Source organism: Mycotypha africana (genome assembly GCF_025528875.1).
Source record: "Mycotypha africana strain NRRL 2978 chromosome Unknown BDF20scaffold_8, whole genome shotgun sequence".
NCBI lineage: Eukaryota > Fungi > Mucoromycota > Mucoromycetes > Mucorales > Mycotyphaceae > Mycotypha > Mycotypha africana.
This window is the reverse complement of record NW_026515732.1, coordinates 203,811-218,001: the sequence shown is the minus strand read 5'-3', so window position 1 is coordinate 218,001 and position 14,191 is coordinate 203,811. Positions and strand designations below refer to the sequence as shown.

At 36.5% G+C, this 14,191-nt stretch overlaps 5 protein-coding genes across 5 annotated transcripts; 2 read left to right on the top strand and 3 right to left on the bottom strand.

Annotated features, from left to right (window-relative positions):
- Window positions 1-85: 85 nt before the first annotated feature.
- Window positions 86-3,844, top strand: BDF20DRAFT_823605 (uncharacterized protein; the record flags this gene model as incomplete). The annotated part of the gene is made up of 11 exons (XM_053077812.1): window positions 86-219; window positions 271-597; window positions 670-1,211; window positions 1,346-1,488; window positions 1,669-1,830; window positions 2,290-2,357; window positions 2,764-2,936; window positions 3,006-3,031; window positions 3,289-3,362; window positions 3,501-3,565; window positions 3,651-3,844. 11 exons carry the CDS (start codon window positions 86-88, stop codon window positions 3,842-3,844), a joined length of 1,908 nt encoding a protein of 635 aa, XP_052933909.1.
- A 103-nt stretch (window positions 3,845-3,947) lies between these two features.
- On the bottom strand, window positions 3,948-5,332 carry BDF20DRAFT_635750 (uncharacterized protein). Its single transcript, XM_053075924.1, has 6 exons — window positions 4,888-5,332; window positions 4,707-4,815; window positions 4,477-4,586; window positions 4,273-4,393; window positions 4,161-4,205; window positions 3,948-4,054 (listed from the first exon to the last, which is right to left on the bottom strand). Exons 1-6 carry the CDS (start codon window positions 5,051-5,053, stop codon window positions 4,051-4,053), a joined length of 555 nt encoding a protein of 184 aa, XP_052933908.1. The 5' UTR covers window positions 5,054-5,332; the 3' UTR covers window positions 3,948-4,050.
- A 195-nt stretch (window positions 5,333-5,527) lies between these two features.
- BDF20DRAFT_635653 (uncharacterized protein) lies at window positions 5,528-7,330 on the top strand. Its single transcript, XM_053075923.1, has 3 exons — window positions 5,528-6,613; window positions 6,697-6,785; window positions 6,870-7,330. Exons 1-3 carry the CDS (start codon window positions 5,612-5,614, stop codon window positions 7,018-7,020), a joined length of 1,242 nt encoding a protein of 413 aa, XP_052933907.1. The 5' UTR covers window positions 5,528-5,611; the 3' UTR covers window positions 7,021-7,330.
- BDF20DRAFT_635777 (uncharacterized protein) lies at window positions 7,054-8,679 on the bottom strand. Its single transcript, XM_053075925.1, has 5 exons — window positions 8,505-8,679; window positions 8,108-8,414; window positions 7,809-8,029; window positions 7,568-7,709; window positions 7,054-7,492 (listed from the first exon to the last, which is right to left on the bottom strand). Exons 1-5 carry the CDS (start codon window positions 8,592-8,594, stop codon window positions 7,395-7,397), a joined length of 858 nt encoding a protein of 285 aa, XP_052933906.1. The 5' UTR covers window positions 8,595-8,679; the 3' UTR covers window positions 7,054-7,394.
- A 596-nt stretch (window positions 8,680-9,275) lies between these two features.
- BDF20DRAFT_881242 (uncharacterized protein) lies at window positions 9,276-11,796 on the bottom strand. Its single transcript, XM_053081660.1, has 4 exons — window positions 10,396-11,796; window positions 10,244-10,326; window positions 9,544-10,114; window positions 9,276-9,470 (listed from the first exon to the last, which is right to left on the bottom strand). The coding sequence occupies exons 1-4, from the start codon at window positions 11,701-11,703 to the stop codon at window positions 9,432-9,434; spliced, it is 2,001 nt and encodes a 666-aa protein (XP_052933905.1). The 5' UTR covers window positions 11,704-11,796; the 3' UTR covers window positions 9,276-9,431.
- Window positions 11,797-14,191: the final 2,395 nt, after the last annotated feature.

The window sequence follows — 14,191 nt, the reverse complement described above, 5'->3', positions numbered from 1 at the left end:
TTGCTTTGCGAATTCTATTTTATTTTTTAACTTCTTCTTTTTCCCTTTTTTTTTTGTTAAGAAAAAAAGCATTCATTCTTTGTTCATGTTTACGCTACCGTATCCAGCAAAGGAAAAAGTAAAGCCACCATATCATTTGCGTTCTGCACGTGTAAGCGTCGTAAAACAGCATATTTCAACACCTATCAACGTTGTTCATCATGTTCATCATGCACATCCGTCCTTGCATACCATACCAACAAGCATTGCTTCTGCTGCTGCCAATAACAGTTCATCTACTTCATTTTTCGCAACAAAATCAACCACAGTTATAAAAGCACTTTATGACTATACGGCTAAATCACCTTATGAATTATCATTCGAAAAGGGCGATTTTTTCTTTCTATCCAACCGCCCTGTCAAGGGTCAACAACAGCAGTATCCTCATCAATATGATAGCTATTATGAGGCATTCAATCCTATTAATAATACACGGGGATTAGTACCAAGGAGTTATTTCGAATTGGTGGAAAAAAACCATTCTGCAACTACTGCAACTATGAATACTACAAATAAAACGATCACAAAATCGAACAGCAATGATCAACAGCAGAAAAAGTTACAGTTTCAACAACATCCACACCAGCAACAGATCTATGGCATTGTACTTTATGACTTTCAAGCAGAGAGATCAGATGAATTGAATGCAAAAGCAGGCGAACCTATTATGATTATGGCTCAATCGAATTCAGAATGGTTTATTGCGAAACCTATTGGAAGATTAGGTGGTCCTGGATTAATTCCCGTCTCCTTTGTAGAAATACGACGAGACGATGAATTGAATAGTAGTAATAGCAGTGGTAGTAAGCAAATAATAGCAACAGCAGCAACAGCAGAAACATTACCTACGCCTTCATTATCGGTTCCGTCTTTATCCAACGGCAACAGTAGAGCTCAACCTAGTAACAATATTGTTATATCGGCTTATATCGATTCCTATATTCTGGAAGGAGAGCACTACTGGTTCATCATTTTTGCTAAACTCAAGAAGAACGGAAAGTATAGAGTTCTTTATCGACTTTACGAAGATTTTTATGATTTTCAAATACTCTTCCTACAAGCCTTTCCTGTCGAGGCAGGCAAAACAGCAAGTACTCAAAACAAAGGTCATAGTGGACGAATCTTACCGTATATGCCTGGACCTCTTGATACTGTCAATGAGGACATTACAGGTAAAGTATAAATAATAAGATAGAAAGTTCAATTTATACGTTTAAATGAATATTAAATATGTTTGGATACTCCTCCTTAATTATGCTTTATCGATCAACGCGGAAACTAACTCCCTCACTCTTTGTTATATTAGCGGATCGTGCAAAAGATTTATCAAAGTATTGCCATGATTTATTAAATTTACCAAGTTATCTATCCCATCATTACTTGGTTCAGGAACAATTATTTGGACTGCACGAAGGAGATATTGAAACAGACATCGATCCTAGTATTAAAGTGCAGACTACAGCAGCAGCAGAAACAGCGCCAGCCTCGTCACCCACATCATCCACATCCTCACCATCCTCCTCTATATTCACTCCTATTACGCCCACCACACCTACTACATCTACAAAACCCTCATCACAAGCTCATTGTCATGAACAACAACAGAATCATCATGTGCCACAGAGACAGCAACACCCTTCTGAGTTAACAGAAACTCACAACAACAGCAATAAAATGATGAAGGTGAAAATAATGTATCGCGATGAAATGTTTGCTATCAAGATACCCATGACAAGTTCGTTAGACGAATTGAAGTCGAAGATTGTAGATCGATTAATGACTGTAACAAAAGTCAGCAACTTGCCGCAAATAAGATGCAAATCTGGTCAAATGCTCACAGATGAACCCTTTGAAAGAGCCAAGCTGGAAGAAGGAAAATTGACGGTGATAGTCGTAGTTTAAGTATTTCTTTTATCTGCCATTTATTTTTGCTGTATTTATTCTTTTCTCTGTTTTCTTATTGCTTTGTGATACCGTTTATTTTTGAAATCATGTTACCTATTCTTGATGAATAAAGAAGTTGTAATGAAACGGGAAAAGAAAATCTATTTTTAATGATGTGTTATATGATGCGTTTAAAGGAATGGCGATAGAACGAAAACGTTAAATTGGGGGATAGAAAGATTATTAACTGCAATTACCAAAAAAGTAAAGCTTCCATGCGTCTTTTGATTTGTGTAGGTTGAAGGTTATGTGTGCGAGTATGCCCCTCCCCTCCCCTCCCCATTTTAAGATGTATATTAATGGTAGACAACAGCAAAGTCGATGATAATGTATGCCTTCAGTACATTTGCCTGCTATTATTTTATGTTAATGAAGTAGACATAGTCGTATTCTTTTCTATCATCAATCATAAATTATATACAAGAAATTAGTAACTGACTTTTTTTTTTTTTTTTTTTTTTTGCCCTGAAACTGAAAAAAAAAAGGTCTAAGTTAATTGGAAGCTTGCACAACAGCAAAAAACGCATTTTATTAAAATAAAAAAAAAAAGAGTGCGAGAAGTCTGCTTTTTCGCTGCAAATAATTAAATATTTTCTCAGCTCTCGCACACACACACACACGCACACACGACAACAGTAGCAGCATAGGACCCATTAATAACTCGGTTCCCTTTTCTTCTTCCTTTTTCTTTTCTTTTCTCTCAAACTTTGATTCTTCATTAATTTCCCCTACTCTTTCTGAGACACAGAGTTCTACTATACAATATATGATGACTGCCAGTGATAACCAAAACAATCAACGTCACGAGGACGATGACCTTACACCTACTCAAACTTCTGGTTATAAACCAGGTGAAAAAAAGTCCATTGCTGAATACCAAAACTTAGATGCTCAAGATGAGTCCTTGAACAAATGGAAAGCATCTCTTGGCTTGAACAAGTCCGCCAACTATAGTAAAGTCGTATTTAAGTCATGGCTATAGTATGAGTATGAACTAAATTATTTTACTCAACGTTGCTTAGCTGGTCCCAAAGATGATCCTCGTAATGTAAGTAGTATTCAAGAAGAAATAGGATATGGAAGGAGGACGGGGGTTGGGGTGGAAGGGAGGGGTAGGAGTCGTTAAGAAACAAGACGAGAGAGGGGGTGGGGGCTCAACTGCTCTTTCATAAAAAAAAAAGTCTATATTTTTGCTACTTTCGCGTCATTGTGAATATGCACCCATCCTTACTTTGCCACTCCTCGTTTTATTTGCGCGTCTATCTCAACCATTGTCTTTCTGACACGATCTCTTTCAACAAATAGGTTGTTGTTGAATACATTGCTCTTGAAGTTGAAGGTCGTGAAGATGTCCGTGTTGATCTGTCTACCCAACGTAAGTATTATTTCACTCGCAGTTGTACTACAAGTAATGAGATAGAGCTAACCATTTGGTTTTTAGATGCTCTCGATCAAGCCAAAAACACACCTTTCACAATTAAGGAAGGCGTTGAGTATCGTATGAAGGTTAAATTCAGAGTTCAACATGACGTTGTTTCTGGTTTGAAATATTTGCAGGTCGTCAAGAGAAAGGGCATCAGAGGTAAACGAATAGTTCACTTCTGTGTGACAAACAAAGCTTTTCTGATACAACACAATAACACGTCATTTCGTACTCTTTCTGTTAGTTGACAAAACTGAAGAAATGATCGGCAGTTATGGTCCTTCACCCGATGCTTATGAAAAGAAATTCGCATCTGAAGAAGCACCCAGCGGTATGTTAGCTAGAGGACATTATGAAGCTAAATCCAAATTTGTTGACGATGATGGTGTGTCACACATGGAATGGACTTGGTCTTTTGACATCAAGAAAGACTGGTAGTCCTCTTTCTATGCTTATCTATACAATTTTTTCCTTTTTTTTTTTTCTAGTATTTATAGTCTCCAATTCTTTCTATTAAACAAAATTATGATCTTGATGGAAAATATCTAAATTGTCTGTTAGTTCACAGAAATGATGTATAAATCGTATAGGATATAAAATATCGATAAAAAATAAAATGTTGGCTAAAATATAGTCCTCCTTTGTCACCTGTTTAAAGTAGAAAAAGATTTCAAGTATGAGGTATATCAAGATGAAGCTGGAGAGTGACAATGGGAATAAGATCTCTAGAGGATCCATTTCCAATACAAAGTACCTTGAGAATAAAGAACCTATGGAAACACCGCCCAACCCAATGACACTATCATCAAATATAACTTAACAATTAACATTCATGCCATATCCCAATCCAAATCAGTGAAACTCACAATGGTAAAAAGCCAGAAAATTGATATTTATGCTGGCAGGTGGTATAAAATATCAATCCAAAAAGACCGAATAATGTCATAACAATAATCGATAATCCTTCCACATAAAATAGCTTGGCAACTATAGTCACATATTCGCCTTCGATCAGTTCTCATTCTTTTGGCAGTGCTAGTCATTATGCCTTTTTCTCAATAATTACCGACACTTGAAACGAAAATGCTTGTACAGACGGTGAATAATGACAATAACACTACTCGGCTTGGATCTGTCAGTTGAAAATATTGTGTGTAAAGCTGCCATATAAAGATGACCCCTAAGGTGAAAATAGATAATAAAGGAATCCACCAAACCCAAATACTATGTTATTCCAGGGTTTGTCTGTTTTAAGTTGCGTGAACCTGTCAAATGTATGTAAGTTAATATGAAAACGAACCTCTCTTCTAGCCAATCATAGAGAGGGCATATTTGACTTATGAACACAACCATACAGCAAGTTATAGACACTTGACTTGTTGTTATCAATAATATATTTCTAACAAACTCTTTTTAACAATGCCACCATCATTAGCCTTTCATTCCTTCATAAGTGGTTTGTTCATTGTTTAGAAGCATACCTAATTGCTGCTTTAGGCTTAGTCGAGAAACCGTAACTCCAAAGATATCTTGGTCGAGATGAGCTGAGCCGAACCTTTCTAGAGGATCTGGTGGTAATGCTGCTGCATATGGACATCTCTGGTTATCCTGGCTGGAAGTTGTGGAAATGGTATTGTACAAAGTCATTTCATGTTACTGACAAGTCGTTTTGTCAGATGTCGACAGTCTCTTATCTGTTATATAAATTGTGTTCAGGCACACAAAAGGCGAAAATGGAAAGTAAAAATGTCGATTTTCTTGTAATCAGCGAAAAATCAATGCTCCTTATTAGGAAGCAGAATTTTGATGAAACAATAACCTCCTTCTGCTGTCGTCGTTTATCCAAAGCATATAGCCTTTGACTTGTCTCCTTTATTCGTTATATAGTAAATATAACACTTTTGGAGCACTTATACCTAATATAACCTCTTTGCTTATTCCCCTCAAACTATGATAAGCGAGAAAGTAAACGTTTTATTTACTTTTTTTAAACTTTTTTTTTTTCTCTTTACTATCCTCACTGATGAATGTTTCTTTTCTTTTATCATACATCATCATTAGCACCATTATCTTTACTGCATACCTTTGAGCGTATTTGTCATTCCTTCCACAACTTAGTCCTCTACTTTCAATTCTATCTTTCAAATTCTCTCTCATTCCTTTCCTCTCTGTTAAACCTAACATTTCCCATACTATATAGATATAATGGGCTTCTTCAATGCCACAACCAGGACTGATACCAATATGAGCGAGGAAAAAGGTATAAACAGCCTCACTCTTAATACTTGGCACCATCCTCCACCTATATCAGCCATACAAAATGGTCAGAAGGGGACCTTAGAAGACGAAGAGAAAGAAAAAGAAGAAGACTTTTATTCCACTTTACCAACGTTAGATGACGTACTTCACAGAAGGACACGACCACCTATTTGCCTCTACAATTACTATATCATATTGCGTGATCGGTTGAAAATGGATCATGTATTAGATTTCTGGTTAGATGTGTCTCAAGCGCATATTTTACATAAAAAATATCTGAAATACAGAAACAAGGTGAATCAGCAGCAGCAGCAGCAAACCATAACAGACAATTCAGCCATGTCAGCAGCTACTGCTACACCTACAACTGCTATTAGCACTATCGCTGCTGAAACCGCTGATCCAAGGCCTTCTTTGGCGACAACTGCATTAACAACAATGTCTGGCAGCTATGACAGTCTCTACAATAGCAGCATGAGTCAAAATCGAATGGATAAACTAACACCAGGAGCAACAACAAAACCGCACAAGAAACGCGTTCCTCCACCCACACACACCGATTTGTTGAATATACTAGACCGCATCTATTTAAAGTATATTGCTCCGAGCGCAGAGAAAGAAATTACTCAATTACCATCACAAATCAAGCAAGCCATCAAAAATAAGATGGAAAATTTTGCAAATATAAGTAGAACAGCAATAGAAGGAGACAGTGACGAAGTTCTTATTACATTGGATATATTTGATGAAGCACAAAACTACCTTTATCACCAGATATTGTTGAAGCTCACTTACCCGCTCTTCATCAAATACAAAGTCAAGATGAATTTAACCTTACCTCAACAAATTGGACGATTTGTGGTAGGATTGATGAGCTTATGGATTGGCTTTTCCATGGAATTTTCATTGATCTTTTTAAACATACAACCATGGCATAAACGATTATGGGTGAGTTGGTTAATATTTGATACAGACTACAAACGGATGCTAACGAAAAGTATATATTATTCATGTGTTATTTTACGCATCAGGGTTTATTGCCTATAAGTTTGGGTGTGTTTTGTATGGTTTCTTCAGTTACCGGCGTAGATCCGCTTTGGGTACTCCTATTCAATATCAGGTATAAGAAGATCATGAATATAATTTACAACGTGTTTCAACAAAAACAAAGTCTCTAATATAGCTATATTACTTTATGAAATAGCGAAACAGTTCCTTTTCATTTCAATTCCATCTTACAATACCAAGTCAAGAAAATATTGGTCAAAAGAGCTTGGGCTATCTTTTCTGCCATTCTGTTTATTATATTTCTATTTATGTTATTCTTCTGTTCTGTTGCAGGCAAACGACTTTAAATTTTTCTGTTCGATAAACTCTCAGCCAGACTAATAGGCACTTATTTTGCTGGTATCAATTGATTTAAATGTTATAGTTCAGGATAATTGAGCAAACCAAACCATGACTATAGTTATTCTATGGACCATCTTTCTTCTCCTCTACTTCTGTTTATTATTATTCTTTCATTTTCCAAATTTCTTCCTTCAGCGCTTTCCATTTCCTCTCCGTCATCTCGAGGCTGATTTGACTTTTCAAAAATTCGTGTAGTTGAGGATGATACTCGACGGTTGCCACCCAAGAAAAAAGTTCCGCCGTGTGATACTATACAGATGTAGACATCAAAGTCAATGCTGATAAAGCATCCAAAAATACATGATGACAAGTACTATGCTTAAATCTTACTATGGTGAAGTAATCCTTGATTAAAATTTCTAAGACAAAGGATGGCAGAAGGTACAGAAGCCAATATCAACACCATGTCAACACATACTACAATATGAACGATAAAAAATTTGTTATTAACGTCTGTATCTAAACTAAGGTTGCCATGTAAAGTATACTTGCAGAAGAATGTCAAGAAAACTTTTGAACCCAAGAAGCGTTCTGGATTCTTCGATATGGTCACGAGCATATAGATAAAGTAGGCCATACTTGCCATGGATAAGATAATGAATAAGTACATGTGCAATTTGAGTTCCCTCCGTAGCTACATATATACAATATTTCAAAGAACGATATTGTCATTCATTTTGGCGTGATCGTTCCATCCCATTACTGCAAAACTATTGATTTTTTTTAACGTTACCCCTAAATACGCTAATACTAGCATGATTATAGACACCAAACAACTTGAAACGATATGAGCAATCAGTTCTTTGATAATGCTCGACCTAGCGTTTGTGTCCTGTGCTGCTTCAGGTAGCCAAGTGACTATCAATAAAACCAAGTATTGAATCGAGAATCCGATAAAGAAGAAGAAATCAAATTTCAGCAACATCATGAATATTTGATACATTTTGTAGCGGTCTACGTACATGTATAACAAATCGTTGTGAGTAGAATAACACACTAGCCTTACATTCGAAATTGTGCGATATTATATACCTCGCATGGCCAGATCGGCTCCTATCTTTTTGTATATCTGCCATCCGAACTCCAAATATAACTTGTAAGCTAAAAAGATAAAGACAGTCGACGCACTACACATGACGCAAATTTGTGATATTTCGGCCCATCTGGAGGCATGTAAACTGTCCTCTCCTAGGAATGCTATGACAAGTTGTATACTCGTATCGTCATTATACTTTGTGAATAATGTTGAGGATTGATGGAATTGAATAATAGTGTAAGCGCTCATGCCTAGTTCAAAGGCGACAAGGGCAATCAATTGAATTGTATTCTTCTGACAAATCTAATGAAGTAGTATGAATGTTAGTTGCCGATGAACTTCTGTTTCTTTTATTATTTCTTCTCTTTTGAATGACTACACATCAAACTTTACTGCATCTAGAACCAGTGTCAAAGTGAACAGTTGAGCAATCATAAATAATGCATAGTAAACGAGTAAAGATCGAGCATTAGCATACACCATTGTTAGCGTCTGTCCAAATGCTTTCTGATTCAATCTCTGTTCATTGATAATAGTGATTTCGCTGGCATGGTGTGAAAAGATAACAGACTCGAGTGTAATAGCCAGAAGGGCTTGCAAAAGCACTGTTACAAAGATTGCGCGTGTCCAAAAAGAGTCTCCAAACTAGTCGAAGAATTGATTGAATTACTGCTGTGTAGCGCTTTACTGACTTCTTTTATAACTTACTATACGTGCTATAATGCTGGTATTAGAATTATTATTGTTATTCTGATGCTTTGTTAAATATAAATTCATTGTATTGTATATACAGATGGAGATATTGATTACGATGGTGAGCTTTGATGAATGTACATAAAGACGAGTGCTTATAAAAATTGAAAAGGTAGAAAAACGGAAGGAAAGAATTTCATCCTTTTTTTTTTTTTTCTTTTTGCCAAAAATAACTTTTCTTTCTTCGAAAAGGAGAGAGTTTGGAAAAGAATTCAAAAAGCCAAAGTCTTTATGGTATCAATCAACGACAAACAATACCATCAGGGGAAGTAGGCACAGATCAGGAAAAGTACAGATGAAAATCTTTTGTCATTGGTGCGGATGTTTAATTAACACAGCATGGATGTTTAATTAACACAGCATGTGCAAAAATTCAGTTTACTTTTTTTTTTTTTTTTTTTCCTTGGTATTGTCAATGGTTTACCCTCGAAGATAGAGTAGAGGAGAGCAGATAAAAAAAAAAAAGAAAAAAAGAAAAACGTAGATGTGTGTTTTCTACGAAACTTTAGAATTATGTTGGATATACATAGATAAATATATTATGCTGTAGGAATGATAGTTTTTTGGTTAGACAAATTGCAATCTTTCTTCGTAGTACTGAATCAACTATAATAGTTAGGAAATAATTAGGCGAATCTGTGTTTCTATTGAGATGATGCATTTACCACTATAGTTTTACCTTCTCTGGAATTTTTTGGTGAACCTCTTTCATATTATGGATCGTTCTTTTACCATTATTCCATTCAATGAAGCAAAAAAGTTTCTTTTTATCTAAGGGTGATTGTTGTACGCATATCTTTTTTACATCTAGACTCCAGTTTGTCTTGTCATTTGGCCAGTTGATAGGAAAAATATAATTTAAGTCAGCCATATAAGGTGGGATATGCTCCATCAATTTTTGATATTTTTTGGGCATAGCATCGTCTGTTTCTGGTTCGTCCTCGTTTACATCAGCCTGGGTTCTCTTCTGACCTGTAACATTCTTCCCTCTCTGTTGTTGCTGTTGTCGTGATATCGGCTTTTTGTTATCAGCTACAGCCTTGGCATTGAGGCCGTCTTCTTTTCGATCACTCACCTCAGTACTTGTGATTGAAGTTTCCTTTGACTTTACATTTTCCTCGGATCTGCTGTTCTGCTGTGATGGTTCGTCAGTAGTAGCTTTTGATTTGGATGGCTTAGGGATATTGGAGGGTCTTGAGACGTTTTGTGGCTGCCTGTTCCAATAATCAATGCATAAGTCAGGTACGTCACTGTAAAAATGGCATATAAAATGCAGAGTAAGTAAACAAGTATACAAAATAATAATGCGTCTCCTCCCTTAACTCTTCCCGGTCTCCTTATTCTGTTCTTTAGTAACAATAAAATAAACAGCTATTTACTCGTGAATGGTGGTGGCGCTTTCCATTGTATTATCCTCTGGAGGATATCCTTTCCATTTAATTTCGTACTTTACGACTTTACCCTAATCCATACAGAATATAAATTCTTCGCATATTCGTCTTCTTCTTCTTCTTCTTGTCTTCCTTCTTACCTTGTAGATCTTGTGGGTAACAATTGCCTCCACTTCATACTCTTCCTCTTCAATAGGCTCCTCTTCTTTCACAGGCTCAGGTACAGTATTTGCCTTCCTTTTCTTGTTCTTTTTGTCAGATTTTTTATTGCCTTTATTGCTATTGCTGCTACTGTTGCTCTCCTTCTTTCTGTTCTTACTATCTCTTTTATTGTTATTGTCATCCTTATCTTCATTTTCAGCACTAGCGTCGGTGTATTCCTTATTATTATCCGTTTCCATAACGCTTTCTGGTTTGTTATCGCCACTAGCTATATTAGGAGTGATTATACCAATATCTTCATCATCTTCCATAGAGGTATCACTATCTGTCTGACTTAATGTTCTTGTTAATGCTTGCTCAGTAATAGTGATTGTTTCTAATATTTCAACTTTTTCTTTGCTCTCTCTAGCAGCTTCTATTGAACCATCTTCCATAACAATATCCTCATCAACAGTATCAGCAGAGTTCGCATTTACATCCAGTTTTGCGTTCAAACTTCGTTCCAAATTAACTTCTTTTCGCTTATCGAATTCGTCTTCCATTGATTGTGAAGAAATAGCAGTCGCGTTCGTATCAGCTTCATTATTTTCAGCAAAGCTAACAGCAGAAGCAGGCTTATTGTCATTGTTACGACTCTCTACTGAGACTTCCATACCAATAACATCGTCATCAGCCAAAGGGTCAGCCTTTTCGCCCAGCAATTTTACATCTTTTTCGGTAGACGTTTTTGTTTCAAAAATTGGATTCTTTCTATCAATATCCAGAGTATCTCGATCGTTAATATCAGCAACAGGTGAAACATCATTTGCTTTCATTTCATTTGTAGTAGTCAAAGATGGCGATTCAAGTTTGGATTCAGCATTTGAAGTTGATGTCTCAGTTTTTTCAGCCACAACAGCAGCAGCAGCAGTCGAAGCATCTTTCTCACCAACAGCAGTCTTTTCCTCTTCTGTATCGTCATTCTTCTGTTCCTTTTCGACAATCACAGAGTCGCCTTTTTCAGTATCAACAGCATGAGGAATGTCAGAAGCAACAACTGCATCATTTATCTCTGCTTCCAGAGATTCTCCTTCGTCAGTACTTGTGTTATTCACGTCATCATTGTCAAGATTCCCGGAGGTTTTTTTCTTTTCCGCCACAGATTCATCAACAGTAGTTGTTGGAATTGAATCGTCAGTTAATGCTTTACTAGCAAAGGGAGTGCTGCTCATGTTGTCAGAAGCAGTCGTTGTTGTTGTCGTAGTGAAGGTTTCTTCAACGGTAATTGATTTACTTTCGGAATCCATAGTCTTTGCTTGCTTAAAAGACAAGAAAAATAGAAAGAAAGAAGGATTAAGAAACGCGTCTCTCCTTTTCTTCTTTTTTCGCCCTATTTCAATCAGAAATACTTTTTTTTTTTTTTTTTTCCAGAAGTGTGATCGGACTTCAATAAAAAAGACGGTTCAAATACGGAATTTCAGACTATTTTGACAGACAGATTTTGTACGAAAGCAAGAAGAAATTTGAACACTAAAGTCTTTAGTTTTGAAGACTTAGTGTATCAATAATTACTTGCGTTCAACAACTTTTCTTTGACAATACTGTTCAAATCAACACCAACGGGTTTTTCACCGATGATATTGCCCAGACCCGGGGACTGAGACAAGAGGATCCATTATCCCCTCTCCTTTTTAACCTCGTACTTGAACCACTGCTTCTATCTATCCAACAGGATCAATCATTTCAGGGTTATTACTCGCATGTTCAAGGATTACCACAGCGAATCAAATGTCTCGCTTATGCAGACGACGTCTGCGCATTTGTTAAAGATGCGAATGATTTTCAACTGTTAAATCAGCACCTTCAACGCTACGCAGAAGTTTCTAACGCTCAGTTCAACCAACACAAGACGGAAGCCTTTTCTCTATCAGAGGATAAATCCATGTCTTGGACATCCTTATTACAGTCGCATAATATCTCTGTTTTCTGTACTAAGTTCTCTTCTTCCCCTCTCCGGTATTTAGGCTTCTATTTACCTTATACGACTCACCAACGAAATTATGTTCAAGATATATTATTAGAATCTGTTCAAAAGCAAGTGGCACTTTATTCACCGAGACAATTATCATTACGTGGTCGGGTAACGATAATGAATACACTTATATTGTCCAAAATTTGGTACTGTCTTCGTATATTCCATCCTACCAAAACCTTTATCAAAGCCTTACAGAAACTTAGCTATCAGTTTGTATGGTGGAAAAAATCCCATTAGTTTCCTATGCTCGCCTGCTTATGCCCAGACACTTAGGAGGAGTTGGTTTGTTAAATGTTGCGATGCAACATTTAATCCTGCAAATGAAATGGTTAATAATGTTATTCTCACCACAGCCTTCCCTAGTTCAAGTACTCCTTCGCCATCATTTCCGGATGATGGGCATCACATTTACTAGTCCCATACTTCCTTTCTTTTGCGCTATTCATCGAACTCCTCATCTTTGTTACCCAACCTCGGTTATACCGATTATGTTCACAGCGTTTGACCATTTGAATGTTACCCTCCCATTGGAGGATATTCCACTCAAGAGCTTGTTACTCTTCCCATTACATTCTTTTCCATTACTACTTTTTTTTTTTTTTTGTAGATTATTTTATTTTAAAATAATAAATTAGTCACACATCGCTGAGGGGTGGAACATGGAGAAGGAAAAGAAGATTTCTATGACAAGTAAATTAGTCGAAAGCAGCCGCTTCCCGCATGAGCTGCGAGGAAGACAGGCTCAAAGAAATTATGTTGTATGCTTTACTAGAGACGGATGGGGGATGAAAAGGAATATCATGGAATATCATTCGAAAGAATGACGTCCAGATAGCCCAATGGATACTGAAGCAGACGGTGAAAAATCGAGATTGCTCGGACGAAGATAGTGATGGTGGCGAGTGTAATCTTAGGGCGGTGGAGATGCTTTGAGGATCAAAGTCGAAGGATGGGAAATATATCGCGAGGCCTTCTTGCCATATCTGCCAGCGTGGTGGACAACTGGTTGTAAAATGTTCGAACGTATCAATATCATGATTACAGAGTCTGCAGGTAGCAGATGAAACTACCCCTGCGGCTTGTAAGACTGATAAGCATGGTAATTTTTTCAAAATGGTGCGATAGCTTAGGTCACGAGCCGGAAGAAACAAAGGAAGGGACCAGAACAGGGTGAACATCCGTTTGGGGATCACCCCTATACCTGATGCTTGTTGCATTTGGATGTGATGATGAAGTCTAAACGTTGAAGCCGAATAATGACGCCAAAGATTACTGTTGGCAACATAGTAATCATTGTTTCTTGTAATGCTTTAAGAGAGTTTAAAATGGTGGTGAGCTGGTTTAATTTCAATTGCAGCTTGTATCATAATGCATAAAGTTTATCCGAAAAATAACAGAAATAGTTTGTAAAAAAGCAGGAAAAGAGAAAATAATATCTAAAAATAAAATCTTTACCTAAAACCATAAAACCTAAAAAGGTATCTCAAATACTAGAAAAAATGTAAAAATTTTATCTCAAATTTTGTGTTTTACAATTTCAAAAATGTGTCTCAAATAGCTTTTACCTGCCTTAAGGCAAGAAAAATGAACTATCGTTCTCACATATGAACGAATATATAGATTTCAATATAATCAAAAAAATATATACTTATATATGTTATAAAACTGTAGAAGCTTTTAAACTGCAGAAAAAGTACCATTTTTATGCTTTTTTTGGAGTACCGAACCGAGGACCAAACGCAATCAAGTTGATTGAAAAA

Excerpts from the sequence above, each read along its gene's own strand:
- BDF20DRAFT_635750 (XM_053075924.1), bottom strand. The coding sequence starts at position 5,053 with ATGACTTTGTACAATACCATTTCCACAACTTCCAGCCAGGATAACCAG. Across the intron at positions 4,394-4,476 it reads CAAGCATTTTCGTTTCAAGT|TTGCCAAGCTATTTTATGTG; the intron begins GTCGGTAATTAT and ends ATGTGACTATAG. Across the intron at positions 4,206-4,272 it reads TTTTCTGGCTTTTTACCATT|TGTCATTGGGTTGGGCGGTG; the intron begins GTGAGTTTCACT and ends ATTTGATGATAG.
- BDF20DRAFT_635653 (XM_053075923.1), top strand. The coding sequence starts at position 5,612 with ATGGGCTTCTTCAATGCCACAACCAGGACTGATACCAATATGAGCGAG. Across the intron at positions 6,614-6,696 it reads CATGGCATAAACGATTATGG|GGTTTATTGCCTATAAGTTT; the intron begins GTGAGTTGGTTA and ends TTTACGCATCAG. Across the intron at positions 6,786-6,869 it reads GTACTCCTATTCAATATCAG|CGAAACAGTTCCTTTTCATT; the intron begins GTATAAGAAGAT and ends TTTATGAAATAG.
- BDF20DRAFT_635777 (XM_053075925.1), bottom strand. The coding sequence starts at position 8,594 with ATGGTGTATGCTAATGCTCGATCTTTACTCGTTTACTATGCATTATTT. Across the intron at positions 8,415-8,504 it reads TGACACTGGTTCTAGATGCA|ATTTGTCAGAAGAATACAAT; the intron begins GTAAAGTTTGAT and ends CTACTTCATTAG. Across the intron at positions 8,030-8,107 it reads AGCCGATCTGGCCATGCGAG|ACCGCTACAAAATGTATCAA; the intron begins GTATATAATATC and ends ACATGTACGTAG.
- BDF20DRAFT_881242 (XM_053081660.1), bottom strand. The coding sequence starts at position 11,703 with ATGGATTCCGAAAGTAAATCAATTACCGTTGAAGAAACCTTCACTACG. Across the intron at positions 10,115-10,243 it reads AGCGCCACCACCATTCACGA|TGACGTACCTGACTTATGCA; the intron begins GTAAATAGCTGT and ends CCATTTTTACAG. Across the intron at positions 9,471-9,543 it reads ACCAAAAAATTCCAGAGAAG|TTGATTCAGTACTACGAAGA; the intron begins GTAAAACTATAG and ends TAACTATTATAG.